Genomic DNA, 19,455 nt, shown 5'->3' with positions numbered 1-19,455 from the left:
TTTATTGGATAGACTCTTAACCCCTTAAGGACACATGACATGTGTGACATGTCATGATTCCCTTTTATTCCAGAAGTTTGGTCCTTAAGGGGTTAAACTCCCTGGAGGCATTGGGGGAGAATATGACATATAGATAGAGCCGACAGTCAGAAATGTACCAATATACTTATTAACACTCTAGTTGGGTGTAATGTCATTCTAAAGCGGCCTTCTTGTGATTTAAATCTGGTTACGGTCAATGCTGTGTGTGTCTGAACTGTGACACACATAGTGCAATGCAGTAACCTACACAAACTATTTTAAAATGGAAGTGATGTAAAGAGGTAGAATATTGCAAAACGTTTATTTTTTTTTTTAAACTACCGTATTTTTCGCTCCATAGACTTCATCCCCCCCCTCCCCATAGACTTCATCCCCCCCCTCCCCATAGACTTCATCCCCCCCTCCCCATAGACTTCATCTCCCCCCTCCCCATAGACTTCATCCCCCCCCTCCCCATAGACTTCATCCCCCCCCTCCCCATAGACTTCATCCCCCCCCCCCCCATAGACTTCATCCCCTCCCCATAGACTTCATCCCCCCCCCCCATAGACTTCATCCCCCCCCCCCCCATAGACTTCATCCCCCCCCTCCCCATATACTTCATCCCCCCCTCCCCATAGACTTCACCCCCCCCTCCCCATAGACTTCACCCCCCCCTCCCCATAGACTTCATCCCCTCCCCCTCCCCCTCCCCCCCATAGACTTCATCCCCCCCCCTCCCCATAGAAGTCATCCCCCCCCTTCCCATAGACTTCATCCCCCCCTCCCCATAGATTTCATCCCCCTCCCCATATTCTTCTCTCCCATACTGTCCCCCTCCCCTTGTCCCATAATTACTTACCTGTCTTGCAGCGTTGGCCGGCAGCACAGGGCGCACCGCGGTAGTGGAACTTGAATTTCATGTTCCGGTTTCCGGCGGGACTGAAAGGAAGTGCGCACTCAGCTTGTGCACACTTCCTTTAAGTCCCGTCGGAAACCGGAACATGAAATTCAAGTTCCACTACCGCGGTGCGCCCTGTGCTGCCGGCCAACGCTGCAAGACAGGTAAGTAAAGCTTCATATTCGCTCCATAAGACGCACAGACATTTCCCCTCACTTTTGAGGGGAAAAAAAGTGCGTCTTATGGAGCGAAAAATACGGTATATAAAAGCTATAGTGAAAAACATACAGGTGATTATTTAGACTAAAAGCTATAAAATATATATATAAATATGTTGGTGCCTGGAGTGTCCCTTCAAGCAGTGTATTAACGATTTTATTATTCATTTTGCCTACTGCATGTTACTAAAATTGTATTCCTGCTTTTTCCCCACATATATTTATTAACCTGTATAAAGAACTATAAAGATAAAGATAAAGGGATACTGTGTAAGCTCCAATATTTTTACCAAACCAATATACCTGCAATAAGTGAATGCATAATGCTAGATGTGCATCTCACATTTAAAATAAATATTTGAGTTGTGGCCATAAACAGCCAGCACACAAATTAATGTACTCCTGTATCTGAGCATGTACAATGACCCTTTGTCATGCAGTCCAAATTAAGTAGAGTACATTGTTAGTGTAATAGCAGTACAAATGTATAAGGAATCCATCACACTTTAAGATCAAAGCAAATGAACAGAAAGCTTTGCCGATCTGGAATTGAACTTGCAATTCTAGTATAGCACATACTTTCTCAGTTGTAGTTTTGATTTAAAAGTAATACACTAAGCACACAAACTACCAGAGCACACTCTAGTGGTTATGGTGCCAGGAGTCTGAGGAACCATTGGACAGTGGACTGACAATGAGATCAAGTGCTCTGGGTGCCTATAGTGTCCCTTTAGGAATGGTTTGACATTTACCCATCTCAGTTGAATGCCTGCAATTATTCCTCTCTGATCTAGCAAAGCTTTACATCACACTTCCTGCATTATTAGCCCAACCCATAACACGCTGGCATATTATTGATTGGCAGAGAGTGTCAGCTTATGGCTCTCAGCTAAGGAATAATGTCTCAATTTGGTATGAGTTAGTATGATAAAGCAGAAGTATGAATTTCCTATTTACCATACCAGCTCAGACAAGACAAATTTTGGTATGCCTGACAGAGACAGATTATTATTGTTATATTCATATAGTGCCAAAACATTTCGTAGCACTTTACAATGGGTGGACAAACAAACTTGTAATTGTAACCAAACAAGTTTGAGGCACAGAAACAGAGGGATTGAGGGCCCTTCTCAATAAGCTTACATGCTAGAGGGAGAAGGGTAACGTGACATAAAAGGTAAGGGAAGTATTAGGGAAATAAATTGGTAGAATAGTATTCAATGAAGACTTGGTGTCGGGTTTTGGAGCCATTAACAGTTTAATTGATATGCTTTTGTGAAAAAGTGAGTTTTTAATGATTTTTTTGAAGGAGTGGAAACTAGGTGAGCATCTAACGGAAAAGGGAAAGGAGTTCCACAGGAATGGTGCAGCCCTAGAGAAGTCGAAGGCGAGCATCAGAGGTGGGATTACAAACAGAACATAGACGCAGGTCTTCGGCAGAGCCTAGACGGAACATATTTGTGTATTAGGGAGGATAGATAGGAGAGAGTAGCATTATGTAGAGATTTGAAAGCAAGAACCAAAATGTATTTATTATGGTAAGCCATTGCAGGGACTGACAGAGGGGTGAGGCATGGGAGGTGCGGGCGGACAGGAAGATGAGCCTAGCCGCCATATTCATTATAGACTGCAGTGGGGCACAGATAAGTTTTAACCTTTCTTAAATGGTTTGATGATTCACCATCAGGTGGCCCAAGAGGCTCTTTGCACCATGGGGTGTTGGTGCTCAGCTGGTTCCTTAAATAATTAACTTGAGAGTACAGAGATACACATGGTAAATATTAAAATATTAAGTCAGTAAAAGTCTATATATGATATAATCAAGTACAAAATGTACATCATATAGTCCAAAATATAACACATGCTTGAAACTGACTTTGACATTCGCCCCTTTTGTGTTTTGCAAACCAGCCTAGTTATTTTATCTTCTATTGTTTCCAGGATTCCATATGACATTTGTGAAATGTGCTACATTCTTTAGATCATTCACATTATGAGGTCCCGAGGTCAGCAGGCTTTCTTGTCACACAGGCTTCTATGGAATCAATTTCAGGATTTTAAATTGGCAGTGTTATTCAATAAAGTAAGAATTACAAGTAATTTCAAAGTTAATTTCAAAATTAATATCAATATATCCATACTGGAAAAATTAATTAGGTCAGCTATGCTTTCATTTCGGCTACTATGGCCTTCAATTTGAAATTCACTTTGAACTCTCCTTTTAGTAAATAACCATATGCATTTACGTGCCAGAGAAAATTCACTCATGTGCAAACAAACTCACTTTTCCTGCCAGTTTATTCTAATCTACTGAATCTCCTTAGTGAACTGAGAGGTGGAATATTAAAAGCATTTTTACTATTTCACCTGTTTGCGTTTCAGAGGAAAGATTTTAAAAATACCAATGGAGTTTCACATGCACTAATAATGTAGTGTAGAGGTAGTGATATAAAAGGTAATGCTTACATTTACTGATAATATAAACCAAGACTGTCAAGGTTATGCACTAAAGTGTGAATATTTGTGAATTATAGTGAAATACAATTTTCAGTCCACAGTAGCTGAACTGAAAAAAAACATTCCCCAGTTCATCTGCGTTTTTAGTTATGATATATTGGGCTAAAATTTGATTTTGATCACTTTGATTTTAATTTGGCGGGATGGAGGCAGGGAGTAAATGATAACTTGTGGCTTGGTGAATGGTGTCGGGAGCAAGGATTTAGCTTCATTTCTCATGGTAGCTCTGTTTGGAATGGAAATAAACTCTACAAAAAAGATGGTTTGCATCTTTCTCAAAAGGGAACAAATGTTCTCAGTGAGCAGTTCAGAGGTTTTGCTAGGATGTATTTAAACTAGGAGGGGGAGGGGCAAAAGGGTGATAAAACATCAATCCAATTGTCCCCCAAAACAAGGACAGAAGGTGCCTGTAGCAAGTGTGTTAAAAAATGATAAGCTTAGAGTCATGTCTACAAATGCTCGCAGTTTAGGGAATAAGATCCATGAACTTGTGGCAATAATGGCAACTGAAGGTGTAGATTTAGTCGCTGTTACTGAGACATGGTATAATGAGAAAAATGACTGGGACATAGCAATACCAGGGTACTCTTAGAAAAGACAGGGAAGGCAAGAAAGGGGGAGGGGTGGCCCTGTATGTGAAGGATAGCATAAAATCGAGCCTAATAAAGGTTAGTGAGACGAACATAGAGTCCGTTTGGGTTACGTTAGAATTTGGTAATCACACAGTAATTCGTGTAGGTGTGATTTATTGGCCCCCAGGACAAATTGAAGAGTTAGATAATCTACTAGTTGAAGAAATAGCTAAAATGACAATGAAGGGGGAAGTTATCATCAATGGGGGACTAATCTTCCTGATGTGAATTGCAAAACAAAAATAGCTGCTTGTGCCAGGAGCACACATATTCTAAACTCCCTACTGGGATTGTCTCTAAAACAAGTCGTTGAGGAGCCAACTCGTAAAGAGGCCATACTAGATTTAGTGTTAACAAATGCAGATTTGGTATCAGATATTACTGTAGGTGAAAGTTTAGGAACCAGTGATCATCAGTCAGTGTGGTTTAATATAAGAACAGTGACTGAGTCACACCACACAAAAACAAAAGTTTTAGACTTTAGAAAAACAGACTTTTCTAAAATTAGAATATGTGTAAAGGAGTCATTATCAGACTGGAGCAACTTAAATGGAGTCCAAAAGAAATGGGATTATTTAAAAGCTGCACTACTGAAGGCAACAGAAAATTGCATTAGGCTTCTCAGTAAAAGCAAAAAATTCAAGGAACCACTGTGGTACTCCGCAGATGTGGCCAAAATAGTAAAAAACAAAAAGTTAGCATTTAGTAATTATAAAAAAACCCAGAGTGAGGAAGAAAGAATGACCTATAAGATTAGGCAGAAAGAGGCTAAGCAAGTTATAAGAGCTTCCAAATCACTTAGGGGACAAAACTTTTTTTAGATACATAAATGAGAAAAGAAAAGTAAATCAAGGATTAGTTAGATTAAAAACAAAAGAAGGAAGGTATGTAGACGAGGTTAAAGGTCTAGCTGACTGCCTCAATGAATATTTTTGTTCGGTATTTACAGCTGAAAATGAAGGAAAGTGACCTCCGTTAAGAAAAAGGATAAATGAGTCATTTATTATACGTGAGTTTACAGAGGAAGAGGTTCTATTTCAACTGTCAAAAGTAAAGACAAATAAGTCAATGGGACCTGATGGAATATACCCAAAGCTATTAAAAGAGCTTAGTGGTGTACAAGCAAAACCATTAACAGATTTATTTAACCAATCATTGTTAACAGGAGTAGTCCCAGAAGATTGGAAGTTAGCGAATGTTGTGCCCATTCACAAGAAAGGTAATAGGGAGGAGTCTGGCAACTATAGGCCAGTAAGCCTTACTTCAGTAGTGGGGAAAGTGATGGAAACCATGTTAAAGGATAGGATTGTTGAACATCTAAAAACACATGGATTTCAAGATCAGAGACAACATGGGTTTACTTCAGGGAGATCATGCCAAACTAATCTTATTGATTTTTTTGATTGGGTAACTAAAATTATAGATCAGGGTGGTGCAGTAGACATTGCTTACCTAGATTTCAGTAAGGCTTTTGACACTGTTGCACATAGAAGGCTTATCAATAAACTACAATATTTGAGTATGGATTCCAATATTGTTGAATGGGTAAGGCAGTGGCTGAGTGACAGGCAACAGAGGGTTGTAGTCAATGGAGTATATTCGAAGCTTGGGCTTGTCACCAGTGGGGTACCTCAGGGATCTGTACTTAGACCCATACTCTTTAATATTTTTATTAGTGATATTGCAGAAGGTCTTGATGGTAAGGTGTGTCTTTTTGCGGATGATACTAAGATATGTAACAGGGTTGATGTTCCAGGAGGGATAAGCCAAATGGCAAATCATTTAGGTAAACTAGAAAAATGGTCAGAGTTGTGGCAACTGACATTTAATGTGGATAAGTGCAAGATAATGCATCTTGGACGTAAAAACCCAAGGGCAGAGTACAGAATATTTGATAGAGTCCTAACCTCAACATCTGAGGAAAGGGATTTAGGGGTGATTATTTCTGATGACTTAAAGGTAGGCAGACAATGTAATAGAGCAGCAGGAAATGCTAGCAGAATGCTTGGTTGTATAGGGAGAGGTATTAGCAGTAGAAAGAGGGAAGTGCTCATGCCATTGTACAGAACACTGGTGAGACCTCACTTGGAGTACTGTACACAGTACTGGAGACAATATCTTCAGAAGGATATTGCTACCTTAGAGAGAGTTCAAAGAAGGGCTACTAAACTGGTTCATGGATTGCAGGATAAAACTTACCAGGAAAGGTTAAAGGATCTTAACATGTATAGCTTGGAGGAAAGACGAGACAGGGGGGATATGATAGAAACATTTAAATACATAAAGGGAATCAACACAGTAAAGGAGGAGACTATATTTAAAAGAAGAAAAACTACCACAACAAGATGACATAGTCTTAAATTAGAGGGGCAAAGGTTTAAAAATAATATCAGGAAGTATTACTTTACTGAGAGGGTAGTGGATGCATGGAATAGCCTTCCAGCTGAAGTTGTAGAGGTTAACACAGTAAAGGAGTTTAAGCATGCGTGGGATAGGCATAAGGCTATCCTAATTATAAGATGAGGCCAGGGACTAATGAAAGTATTTAGAAAACTGGGCAGACTAGATGGGCCGAATGGTTCTTATCTGCCGTCACATTCTATGTTTCTATGTTTCTAATGCATTTTTTCCAATATACACTAACATAATGAAAGGAAAGAACAATTATTGGAATTAAATAATTAAAAAGAACGAACAATTTACAACTTCGTTAAATGCCTGCAGTAAGTAATATTCTTACCTCTCCAGAGATCTAGTATTAAAGGACCACTATAGTGCCAGGAAAACAAACTCGTTTTCCTGGCACTATAGTGCCCTGAGGGTGCCTCCACCCTCGGGGTCATACTCCCAGCGCTGGGGACTCTCCTCCTCCTTTGGCCATCATCGGCTGAATGCGCGGCAAGAGCCACGCACATTCATCCAGTCCATAGGAAAGCATTCTCAATGCGCCCCTAGCGGCTGTCAATGAGACAGCCACTAGAGGCTGGATTAACCCTAAAGTAAACATAGCAGTTTCTCTGAAACTGCTATGTTTACAGCAGGCAGGGTTAATCCTAGATGGACCTGGCACCCAGACCACTTCATTAAGCTTAAGTGGTCTGGGTGCCTATAGTGGTCCTTTAAGTTGCTGAAAAATACGCAGGTGGAATATCCTCAAACATTTGCTTTGGTAAAACTTCATAACATATAATGCCTATACAAAAGTTGTATAGACAGTATATGTTCTTTGGTAATACTCAAGTTTTGGGGGAGGTTTCAACAAAATAAAAATAAATAAATAATCATTAAGATGTCTGAATTTTTGAGGTTGCTTATAATAGAGTAGAATAGATTTCTATACAAGGTTTACTTACCATTGGCTAAATAACATGTAACCTATCCTAATATGAATTGCTTTGTAACTACCTCCAAATTACGTGGTGCAAATATATATATTTTTTTTTTACTTAGATGAAGAGTAATAATAACACGAACAATGTACATTTATTAAATTTAAATAAGAGCAAGCATTCAGATTGGTGGTAGACTCGGTTTCCCCTTTTTTATATTTATTGGATCTCATTTGCATATGTATGGTTCCCTGTGTAATGATTATCGGTAATGCCGAAAATATTATTTTCCCTCTGAAAATTGTCCTTAATAAAATATGAACATATTTTTTAGCTTGTTTAATTTTAGCACTGCGTGTAGTTTTTGACTACATTACCCATAATGTACATTCAACCTAACGCAGTTCACTAAATACATATTGAATACCCAATTTACCTGCAATAGGAACAAGTAATACTTATTAATAAAAATAAATAATTGATGTTTTACTATAGTGCCTACTTTCAACTACATTTTATTAATGGCTGGTTTACCAAAAAGAGAAATGTAGTCTATATGCATCTGAAGTGCCAAGGTTAACTGTCACCAACCTTCAACCTTTGCAACGTATTGTGAAGTATACACTTGGGAGATGTATAAATAAAGACAGTTTTGTTCATGCTACATGATTTTCCCTTTGCCATATTATTTGTCCCTGTATAAAAAAATATCACTACAAAAATAAAGTGTTTGATTAAAAAAAAAAAACCTATTTATAGAAATTAATACATTTGCTGATCAAATTAATTTAAAAACCATCAAAATACTAGGAATAATGCTATGGAAATGATAGAAATTATAGTTTAAACTACGGACATGAATAAGTGGCCTAAAAAATGTGGTTTGCGATTTTACATGCAGTGTGCAATGTTCTTAAATAAACTACCGTATTTAATCGGCTTATAACACGCACTTTTTCTCCCTGAAAATAGGGGGGAAATCGTGGGTGCGTGTTATACACAGATATCCCATAATTACTTACCTGTCTTGAAGCGTGGGCCGGTGTTCAGTGCGCACCGCGGTACTGGTACTTCAATTTCAGGTTCCGGCGGGACTGAAAGGAAGTGTGCACACTTGTGCACACTTCCATTCAGTCCCACCGGAAACCGGAACCTGAAATTGAAGTTCCTGTACCGCGGTGCGTGCTGTGAAGTCGGCCCACGCTTCAAGACAGGTAAGTAAATATGGGACAAGGGAAAGTGCACTAGGGGACACTATGGGAGGGGGGGACACTATGGGAGGGGGTGGAACACTATGGGAGGGAGAATACTATAGGGGGGAAGAATACTATGGGGGGGGAGAATACTATGGGAGGGGGGGGAGAATACTATGTGAGGGGGGGAGAATACTATGGGGGGGGAGAATACTATGGGGGGGGGAGAATACTATGGGGGGGGGAGAATACTATGGGGGGGGGAATACTATGGGGGGGGAGAATACTATGGGGGGGGAGAATACTATGGGAGGGAGGAGAATACTATGGAAAGGGGGGACACTATGCGATGAGGGGGGGAATACTATGAGAGGGGGGGAGAATACTATGGAAAGGGGGGGGGGAGACACTATGGGATGAGGGGGGGAATTTCCTGGAATTTCCTTCTTAAAATGAGGTGCGTGTTATACGCCGGTGCGTGTTATACGCCGATAAATACGGTAGTTATATTGGCTCTCTATTTTATTCTGTTGATGTTGTCCAGTTGTGACTTATTTAGGAAATAGCCATTGTGAGTTACTTGGCATAAATGTTTCTTTGACCTCAGGAAATGTGGCACCATGATTAATGCTAATGGCTCATGATTGATTAACAATGTAATAAATGTCAATCAGTCAGAAGTAAAGAAGCTTGACTTTTGTTTTCCGAAAAATGCAATCAACACAATTTCCAACAACATTTCTTTCATATGACACGTTAGAAGCATTTCTAAAGATCACGTGATGAAGGAAAACATGCTCATTTACTTTGAAGGTTATGTGCCCTTTGACAGTCATGCTTTTTTTTTTTTTAACAAAAAAAAGTTTTGATCCACTTGAAACTTTCATATTAGGTATGCATAACCCGAATTAAGGATGAAGACCAACCTATAGATTTCTAGTAAAACAATAAGGACTACATATCTGATTGCAAATTATTTTTATTTAAAATTACAAACAATAAGGACTACATAGAGGATTGCAAATTATTGTAATTTAAAATTTTATTATAATCACTTTGCTTTCAACCATCCACTATAATTGACTTGATCAGAACAAATTCTAGCTTTTCACATTTATTGTTAGATGTAGACTTTCAAGAAAAGCGCATACTGACAAGCCCTTCTTACAGTAAAGCACTGTTCATGCAAAAGTTCAGTCGAGGGGACAGTTACTACAGCCCTAGCTTTAGCAAATGTTTGGGCGCAAAAACAAACAAGATAAATAAAAGCCTTCAGGTAATAAAGCATCCATAAAAACTAGTACAGAGCACACCAATGAAAATTAGGCCTGACACTAAACATAGAAATACCCAAAAGGTAAAAAAAGAAAAACCCACCTATTGGCCCCCACCCCTAAACGACGGGTGGGGGCCCTAAAGTAAAATAAGGGGGAAGACCTATTGTCCCCCCCAGCCCCCACCCCTGAGAGGTGGGTGGGGGCCATAAAGATAATGAGGGGGGGGGGGACCTACTGTACTCCACCTAGCCCCCACCCCTGGGCGGTGGTTGGGGGCCATAAATTGCAATGGGGGGGAACCTACTGTCCTTCCCCTCTCCGGCCCCCACCCCTGGGCGGCGGGTAGGGGCCATAATGATAATGAGGTGGGGGGGGGGGGACCTACTCTCCTTCCCAACCCTGGGCGGTGGGTGGGGGCCATAAAGATACTGAGGGGGGGACCTACTGTCCTCCCCCTCTCCGGCCCCCACCCCTGGGTGGTGGTCATAATAATAATGAGGGGGGGGATACCTACTGTCCCCCCCACCCCTGGGCGTCGGCCCTGTACAATAGGTTCCCTCCCCTCATTATCTTTATGGCCCCCACCCGCCGCCCAGGGGTGGGGACAGAGAGGGGGAGGACAGTAGGTCCCCCCCATTGTAATTTATGGCCCCTACCCACCGCGCAGGGGTGGGGGCCGGGGGAGGACAGTATGTCCCCCCCTCATTATCTTTATGACCCCACCCACCGCTCAGGGGTGGGGGCCGGGGGGGGGGACAATAGGTCTCCCCCTTATTTTACTTTAGGGCCCCCACCCGTCATTTAGGGGTGGGGCCAATAGGTTGTTTTTGTTTGTTTGTTTTTTTACAGTAAGCAGCCACAGGCTGCTCACTGTTTACTAGACATGCCCCTACTCGCGGTATAGCGAGTAGGGGCATAATTTACTAATACTATGTAATCTTTACTTAGTATTAGTAAATGTGGCTGAAAGACCAATTTAGGTCTTTCAGCCTTTTAGTAGATAGCTCCCTAATACCGTGGGAATTAGGGAGCTATCTACTAAACGGCTGCAAGATGCAGCCACGGCACGAATAGGATCGGAGTTTCATTCATTCAAATGAAATTGCGATCCGAACAAAGTGCCAAATTGCGTTCTAAAACAAACGAACATACGGTTCTCATTCAGTTAGAACACAATTCGGCAGTTTCGGCTAAAATGACAGGAAGCATCGTGGGAACAGGGAGGAAAGGTAAGAATTATGGGAAAATTGCTCTGACCAGCGGAAATGAAGCACACTTTGCTCCTCCGCTGGTCAGAGCTGGTGAAGCGGAGGAAACCTCCATAAGGCAAAGAGTCCCTACTTTGTCTTATGATTCTAAAGAAAACTAGAGCAGACAGGAAGAAAAGGAGAACAGATCCTGAGAGAGGGGGAGAAGAGGAAGAGATTGAGAAAAGGTAAGTTCGGCATGACAGTGCCGCTTTAAGGGCCAAATACAAACCTTGTATGGAGCTGTCCACAGTGCTGAAAGACCGCAATAAAACCCAACACTCAGCAGATGGCGGCATTTCATATTTCAAAACATCGCAAAAGATAAAAATAATAATAAAAAAAAACCTTGTATATTTCCTAACATCATTAACCATTAAAAAACACAATTAGCTGCAACAAAGGCAGTCCAGTGCACAGTCAGGAGGTAGCAGGCAGGCTATGAAAGGCTCCTGAGAGGAAGCGAGTTGACACAAAGTTGCTGTACTCTATGTCTGCATGGCAACTGAAAGCATTCTTTTTTTTTCCCCCCTCTGCTCTGCGCACTTTGGCTCTTGTTTAATTCAAAGGATGTACTCACCATGTTGACTTCTGAAACCATATCTATGCTTGCGACAGCTATTCGCATCCCCACATCAACTGGAGGGCCTGAAAAAAAATATAAATAATAAAAAATAAAAACCAAGGGGAAAAAAAATAAAATAATCATTAGACAGATCGTGCGTACCCCTTATGCATATTAATTCAGTGAGACGATTTAGGATCGATAGTAAGCTAGCAAAGATTTGAAAACGAGCAAGCAATGCTTCATGCAGAAAAAAGAAAATAAATCACGGTTAAAGGATCATTGCCATGCAGAAGGGTAAGAGCGAGTGTTACCTCCAAAATCTGGCCTCAAACGAATGTCATATCCTTTGAGCAATCTATCCACGGTTTCCTTCACATAGGACATGTTGCTGGGCTCATTAACACTGAGGAGAAGAAGTATGGGTCAGTATTTACCATATGCTAACATTGCAAACAGACAATAAATCGGACTGAAGCAGCCCACCACCCTTCGCAAAGCATCACATTACTGGCCATTCATTTCGAAATAATCATAATAACGATACACGGTATCCACTCATCTCACCTCTGAGCACAGCATACCATGGCTACCATCATAGGAAACGATACAATCCCGAAATATCCTCGGTCCTGGAGCGTCCACATTACTGTGGTCGATTTAAAAAAAAAAAAAAAAAAAATGGACTTTAATAAGAGAAGGTGTAGGGAATGCAACAAAAAGTCTCAAGCAAGACGGTATATCCAAATAGAGCTGCGCATGCGTGGATCCTCCAGCATCTACAGACACTGTTTGCTGAAAAGATGTCCCTTGCAAGAAAAAAATAAATGTCCACAGATCCAAATGATTAAAAGTTCCTGCAGTTGTCGGTGCTTTTCTGGGCTCAGTCCATGCAACGATAAGATCGGAGCTTTTGCTTGACAAGATCTCGGTGTGTTTTTTTTTTTTCAGTCTGACCCCCTTGGTTTGGCCAGATCACTTAGCATGGCTCTGATTAGGATCTGCTGTAGTAGTAAGCAGCAGGTCTTGGACGTGCTCTACGGATGAAAACCTGGTGATGTGAAATTGTAGCAAGCTACACCACAGGATTCTATCGACATTTCAGCTTCTCATTCTCTAGCAGTGCGCCTTAGCAGCCAGCAGCCATTCCCAGGGAAGCTGTTCTGCTAGATACGTACCTGATCACGATTTCTCTGATTATGGGAGGGGGCAAAAAAAAAAATGCAAACCAATTACTTCTGCTCTGATATGTGCATGCTGAAGGAAAGAAACCGGCCTAGATCCAGTGCATCCTAGCATATTGTGCATGAAAATGGTCTAGTGAAGTGCTTATAGTGTGCAGCTTACACACACGCGCAGGGGAAGCATTGATACCATTTGGGGGCTTTCCAGTAAGGAGGTATTCATGTACACAGCAGACTAAGAAACATTCAGGCACCCCTAGCTGTCCCATACTAGAAATGCCCTGCAGGTCAGCAAGCAGTAACCAGCTGTGATCTATCTATCATACTATATAGTCATGTGGTCTATAAGTTTACCACTACACTTGGGTATATGTGCTAAACAGTTTATTGTACAGAGTTAAACACTGTCTTTAGCGTAAACTTAAATTCAAACTATGGCTTAGGTGAGATGGAGAATTATTTTTCTTTCATTTCTTATATTTTTGCCTAAATTTCTGCAGTTCAGTTTCAGTTCACTACAATTCACAATTTAAAGTGTAAAGCCAAGAGCACTTAAAGGACCACTATAGGCACCCAGACCACTTGAGCTTAATGAAGTGGTCATGGTGCCAGGTCCATCTAGGGTTAACCCTTTTTTTCTATAAACATAGCAGTTTCAGAGAAACTGCTATGTTTATATTAGGGTTAATCCAGCCTCTAGTGGCTGTCTCATTGACAGCCGCAAGAGGCGCTTGCGCGCTTCTCACTGTGAAGATCACAGTGAGAAGACGCCAGCGTCCATAGGAAAGCATTGTAAATGCTTTCCTATGAGACTGGCTGAATGCGTGTGCGGCTCTTGCCGCGCATGCGCATTCAGCTGAGTTAGAGGTGAGCTCCCTGCCCGGCGCTGGAGGAAGAGGTAAGTTTAACCCCTTCCTTCCCTTAGAGCCCGGCGGGAGGGGGACCGAGTTTGTTTTCCTGCCACTATAGTGGTCCTTTAAAATTACGCTATAGGCACCAATACTAATTTAGCTTATTGAAATGGTCTGGAAGCATGGTCCCTGTCAGTTTAATTGTAATTCTTGCAGGTATTGAGAAACTGCAATAATCACATTGCTGGGTTAACTCCACCTCTAGCGGCTGACTACCTAGTGGTGCTTTCGGGGTGTTAGCCTACTTGCGGTCGCCTAATTGACACTGGGTGTTCTCATTCTATGAATGAGGACATCCTTCATCAGCTAAAACCCAAGTACAAAAGCATTGATTCAATGCTTTACTATGGGGTTGCCCTAATGCGATAGCAGTGCTTACTGCACATGTGCATTAGGTCGCGAATGTCTGGGGACTAGGGGAGGAGAGGGAGCCTGACCCAGTACCGAGGGACATCAGTGTTGGATTCAGGTAAGTAAAGGTGGGGTGATGGTGCTATAGAGTACTAGAGTGCTAGGAATACAACTTTGTATTCCTGGCCTATTGTTTCCATTTAAGCAATTAAGGCAATAGGCAAAGTCACATAAGTAAGTTTAATTTTGAGGAGGAAGTGTATGGGTTGTGATTGTGCATGGGAAATAAGTAGGCAGTATAGAGGTGGTTAGAGATAGATGGAAGGGTAACAATATGGAGGTCACTGGATGGTCAGGGACTGATACATGGCCTAAGGACAAATATACGTTTACTGCAGTGTTTATCAGTATTCTGAACTCCTCACAAAAACCCAGTTAATGTTAATAAGCTCTATAACTCTCCAATCAACAGTTTCATCATCAAGTTTTTAAATAAGCATTAAAGAGACACTCCACTACCCAAATACAAAACCATTTAAAATTATTATTTAATAAATATACCCCTAATTTTTTTTTTTTTTTTTTTTAAATTTAAGCTCCTTTAAGTAGGAAATGCCTGTAGTGTAAGATTGTTCTTTAGCAAATGCAAACATTGGCATTTTTTTCAGAAACTGCAATGCTTTACATCACCATAGAAAAGAAACGGCATATGTGAACAAAAATCACTACATTAACATGTAGTGTGTTTGTGCTAGGAGTGTTTCTCTTATACAGTAAACATTGAAGTAAATTCAGGAATATATTGTTGACTTATTAAAGAATCTAACTACAGAGTGCAAATGTAGATAGCAAGATTCACTTGATGTGTTTCAAACCACACATGTACTTAATCATGATTAACTACATTAAGTTCACCCACATTATTGTTTGTGTGGTCTGCTTACAAGGAAGTGACTGTTAAGGGGAAAAACAAGGAACTAGGGATTCTAATGATTACTTACCCACTGGCACTCCAGCTGTTGTGGACTACATTTATCATGTTTCCCAGCGAGCTGTTTGGGATACATAGTTCACAGCAGACTGAGTCTCAGTGTTAGACACTGCCATATTCAGACTGATGTAAGTATGTTATGCTGTTTTATCAAAGCATGAATTTATTTTAATTTAAAATGTATGGGCTAAGCTGTCAAAGATGGAAGAATGTTTGGGGAATAAAGTTTTGAAATTGTTAACAGGATCCAGGCTGCATTTTCAACAGTCTTTATACTAATTGAGGGTCATTGGAAATGTAGTACATACTCAATGGGAGAATGGGAGGTGCAAATGAACCTAGATGGCTTTGATTCCCATGCATCCCTTTCCATCTTCCATTAACCCCTCTACTGTGCCAATCATGTATACACAATTCCCTGCAGTGGCAGAACTACCATTGTTGGAGGGGTTGCAGCCGCGATCAGGGCCGTCACTCCAGAAATTCCCGTTGGGCCGTCAACCCTGCTGATGCATATTCTGTTTATGCTACGGAGTGGCAGAACTACCAGAGTTACAGAGGTCGTGGCTGCGAATGGGCACTGGAGTTCAGCCTGTCAGAGGGATGGAGATTGCAAGCAGAACAGCAGCAGGCAGCTTACTCTACTTAGTTTGCTAGCATGCTGCTGCCGCGCAGAGTCCAACGTCTGCTCCACTCCTTAGCCAGGTCCTGTGTCGTCCAGTGGCAATATGTGACACACTGCACCCCTACCGGTAGCCCTCTATTATTTCTTCTCCATTGCAGTTCTTGCACTCAGAGGGATCCTGTAGCACAAGGGATGGAGGCAGGGTGCAAACAGTCTCATTTGGACTGATAGAGAGGTAAAATGTTTTTTTTATGTGTGTCACTGCAAGCAGATGTGTCAGCGTATGCATCTGTGCATGTATGTGTTTCTGTTTGTTAATCAATGCATCTGTGCACATGTGCCAGTGTTTGTAGTGTCAGTGTATGTATCTGTGTATGTATATGTCAGTCTATGTATCTGCATGTGTATCAGTGTGTGTGTGTCAGTATATGCATCGGCATGTGTGTTTTAGTGTTTGTGTGTGTCAATGTATGCATCTGTACATGTGGATCTGTGTGATTGAATTTTTGCATGTATGTCAGTATGTGTCAATGTTACTGTATATGTGTATCAATCTGTGTGTATATTTCTTGTAGTATATCAGGGTGTATGTATGTCAGTGGGCATCTGTGTAGCAGTGTATTTCTTTTTCTGTGTATTTCAATGGGCCCCTGTATGTGTGTGGCAGTGCATATACATGTGTGACTACACATTTGTATGCAATCACCATGTTTACACAAAAAGACACTCCTGCATTCAAACACTAACACTGTACACAAAAATAGTCCTGCATTCAAACACCAACACACCATTGCATTCACATGCCATTACAGACATTACAGACAAGAACACCGCTGTATTCATACACTAACACTACACATCGCTACATAAAAAAACTTGCATTCCAATACCAACACTACACACACTCCTGATTTAAATTCAAACACAACACACAAACAGATCCCCTGCATTCAAACATAAGCATTATATACAAATAATTTTACAAATAAACAAACTCACACAAATATACTCATCCATAAACACATCTACATACAGAGATACAACATACAGATAGAACCCTGCAATGATGGGTAAATAGTAGATCCACCGCTTTCAAAGTATTATGTGATTTGTACTGCAGTTGAGGATCTATCTACAGGGAGTGCAGAATTATTAGGCAAGTTGTATTTTTGAGGATTAATTTTATTATTGAACAACAACCATGTTCTCAATGAACCCAAAAAACTCATTAATATCAAAGCTGAATATTTTTGGAAGTAGTTTTTAATTTGTTTTTAGTTTTAGCTATTTTAGGGGGATATCTGTGTGTGCAGGTTACTATTACTGTGCATAATTATTAGGCAACTTAACAAAAAACAAATATATACCCATTTCAATTATTTATTTTTACCAGTGAAACCAATATAACATCTCAACATTCACAAATATACATTTCTGACATTCAAAAACAAAACAAAAACAAATCAGTGACCAATATAGCCACCTTTCTTTGCAAGGACACTCAAAAGCCTGCCATCCATGGATTCTGTCAGTGTTTTGATCTGTTCACCATCAACATTGCGTGCAGAAGCAACCACAGCCTCCCAGACACTGTTCAGAGAGGTGTACTGTTTTCCCTCCTTGTAAATCTCACATTTGATGATGGACCACAGGTTCTCAATGGGGTTCAGATCAGGTGAACAAGGAGGCCATGTCATTAGATTTTCTTCTTTTATACCCTTTCTTGCCAGCCACGCTGTGGAGTACTTGGACGCGTGTGATGGAGCATTGTCCTGCATGAAAATCATGTTTTTCTTGAAGGATGCAGACTTCTTCCTGTACCACTGCTTGAAGAAGGTGTCTTCCAGAAACTGGCAGTAGGACTGGGAGTTGAGCTTGACTCCATCCTCAACCCGAAAAGGCCCCACAAGCTCATCTTTGATGATACCAGCCCAAACCAATACTCCACCTCCACCTTGCTGGCGTCTGAGTCGGACTGGAGCTCTCTGACCTTTACAAATCCAGCCACGGGCCCATCCATCTGGCCCATCAAGACTCACTCTCATTTCATCAGTCCATAAAACCTTAGAAAAATCAGTCTTGAGATATTTCTTGGCCCAGTCTTGACGTTTCAGCTTGTGTGTCTTGTTCAGTGGTGGTCGTCTTTCAGCCTTTCTTACCTTGGCCATGTCTCTGAGTATTGCACACCTTGTGCTTTTGGGCACTCCGGTGATGTTGCAGCTCTGAAATATGGCCAAACTGGTGGCAAGTGGCATCTTGGCAGCTGCACGCTTGACTTTTCTCAGTTCATGGGCAGTTATTTTGCGCCTTGGTTTCTCCACACGCTTCTTGCGACCCTGTTGACTATTTTGAATGAAACGCTTGATTGTTCGATGATCACGCTTCAGAAGCTTTGCAATTTTAAGAGTGCTGCATCCCTCTGCAAGATATCTCACTATTTTTGACTTTTCTGAGCCTGTCAAGTCCTTCTTTTGACCCATTTTGCCAAAGGAAAGGAAGTTGCCTAATAATTATGCACACCTGATATAGGGTGTTGATGTCATTAGACCACACCCCTTCTCATTACAGAGATGCACATCACCTAATATGCTTAATTGGTAGTAGGCTTTCGAGCCTATACAGCTTGGAGTAAGACAACATGCATAAAGAGGATGATGTGGTCAAAATACTAATTTGCCTAATAATTCTGCACTCCCTGTATTGTCTACCTGTGCCCTATAGCGGGGGACTTAACAGATTATTGCACCAGGGCCCTGAAGTTTCAAGTTATGCCCCTGACTCCTGTAGTATGTCCCCATGACATGGAGTCATATTTACCCAATTTTAACAATTATTTGCAAGAAATTCTTTACTTGCAAAATGTTTTGTATTGCATTTGCTGCCCAAAGAGCAGAGCCCGCACTAACATTATAGCACCAGCTCTCATGTGACATCCTACAGCTTAATTGGTTGGATATATATAATCTTTTTGTTTTGTCCTGTGCCGCTCCATGTGCAGGTCTGCACGTCTATCAGATTGCAGAGCACTGTCTATGCTTCCTACCAGTCAGAGACCAGGCTGTAGCATTCAGAGGGGTCTGTAACCAACCCAAGGTGCAGAGCTTCCTGACACCTGGCTGGACCACCTGGCAGCACACTGGACCACCAGGGGAACAGATCATTGCAGCCTTCCATGCCCAAAGGGTAAACAGGAAATTTAAAAAATAAAAATAAAGTGTGCATTTCACTGTGTGAGGAGCCTGGACAGAGAAGCACAGCCTTTCCACACACAGTCTTCATCCCCGAACTCACCCTTCTACACGTAGTCACCCCATGCCTCACATATTGGCCCCCACCTACACACAGTCACACTGTCACATTCCTCTCACACTCATGCCACGCACTGTGCCACAGACACAATGCACACAACAAGACCACCAGCAGCCCACCCCACACACAACCAGGGCCGGACTGGGGATACAAAGCAGCCCTGGGAAAAAAATCTATGCCAGCC

The 19,455-nt window shown here is 41.4% G+C and overlaps 1 protein-coding gene across 3 annotated transcripts in view; it reads right to left on the bottom strand.

The window, feature by feature from the left end:
* GABRB1 (gamma-aminobutyric acid type A receptor subunit beta1) overlaps positions 1–12,547 on the bottom strand; it is a 449,690-nt gene extending 437,143 nt beyond the window's left edge. For all 3 annotated transcript variants that reach the window (XM_063457923.1, XM_063457922.1, XM_063457924.1), the window contains exons 1-3: positions 12,468–12,547; positions 12,215–12,306; positions 11,916–11,983 (exon numbers count right to left, since the gene is read on the bottom strand). In XM_063457923.1, the coding sequence (XP_063313993.1) occupies positions 11,916–11,983; positions 12,215–12,306; positions 12,468–12,547 (240 nt within the window). The remainder of the gene's footprint in view (positions 1–11,915; positions 11,984–12,214; positions 12,307–12,467) is intronic.
* Positions 12,548–19,455: the final 6,908 nt, after the last annotated feature.

The sequence above is a fragment of the Pelobates fuscus genome, chromosome 6 (genome assembly GCF_036172605.1).
Source record: "Pelobates fuscus isolate aPelFus1 chromosome 6, aPelFus1.pri, whole genome shotgun sequence".
Classification (NCBI taxonomy): domain Eukaryota; kingdom Metazoa; phylum Chordata; class Amphibia; order Anura; family Pelobatidae; genus Pelobates; species Pelobates fuscus.
The sequence above is the reverse complement of the archived record's forward strand: the minus strand, read 5'-3'. Positions and strand labels throughout refer to the sequence as shown.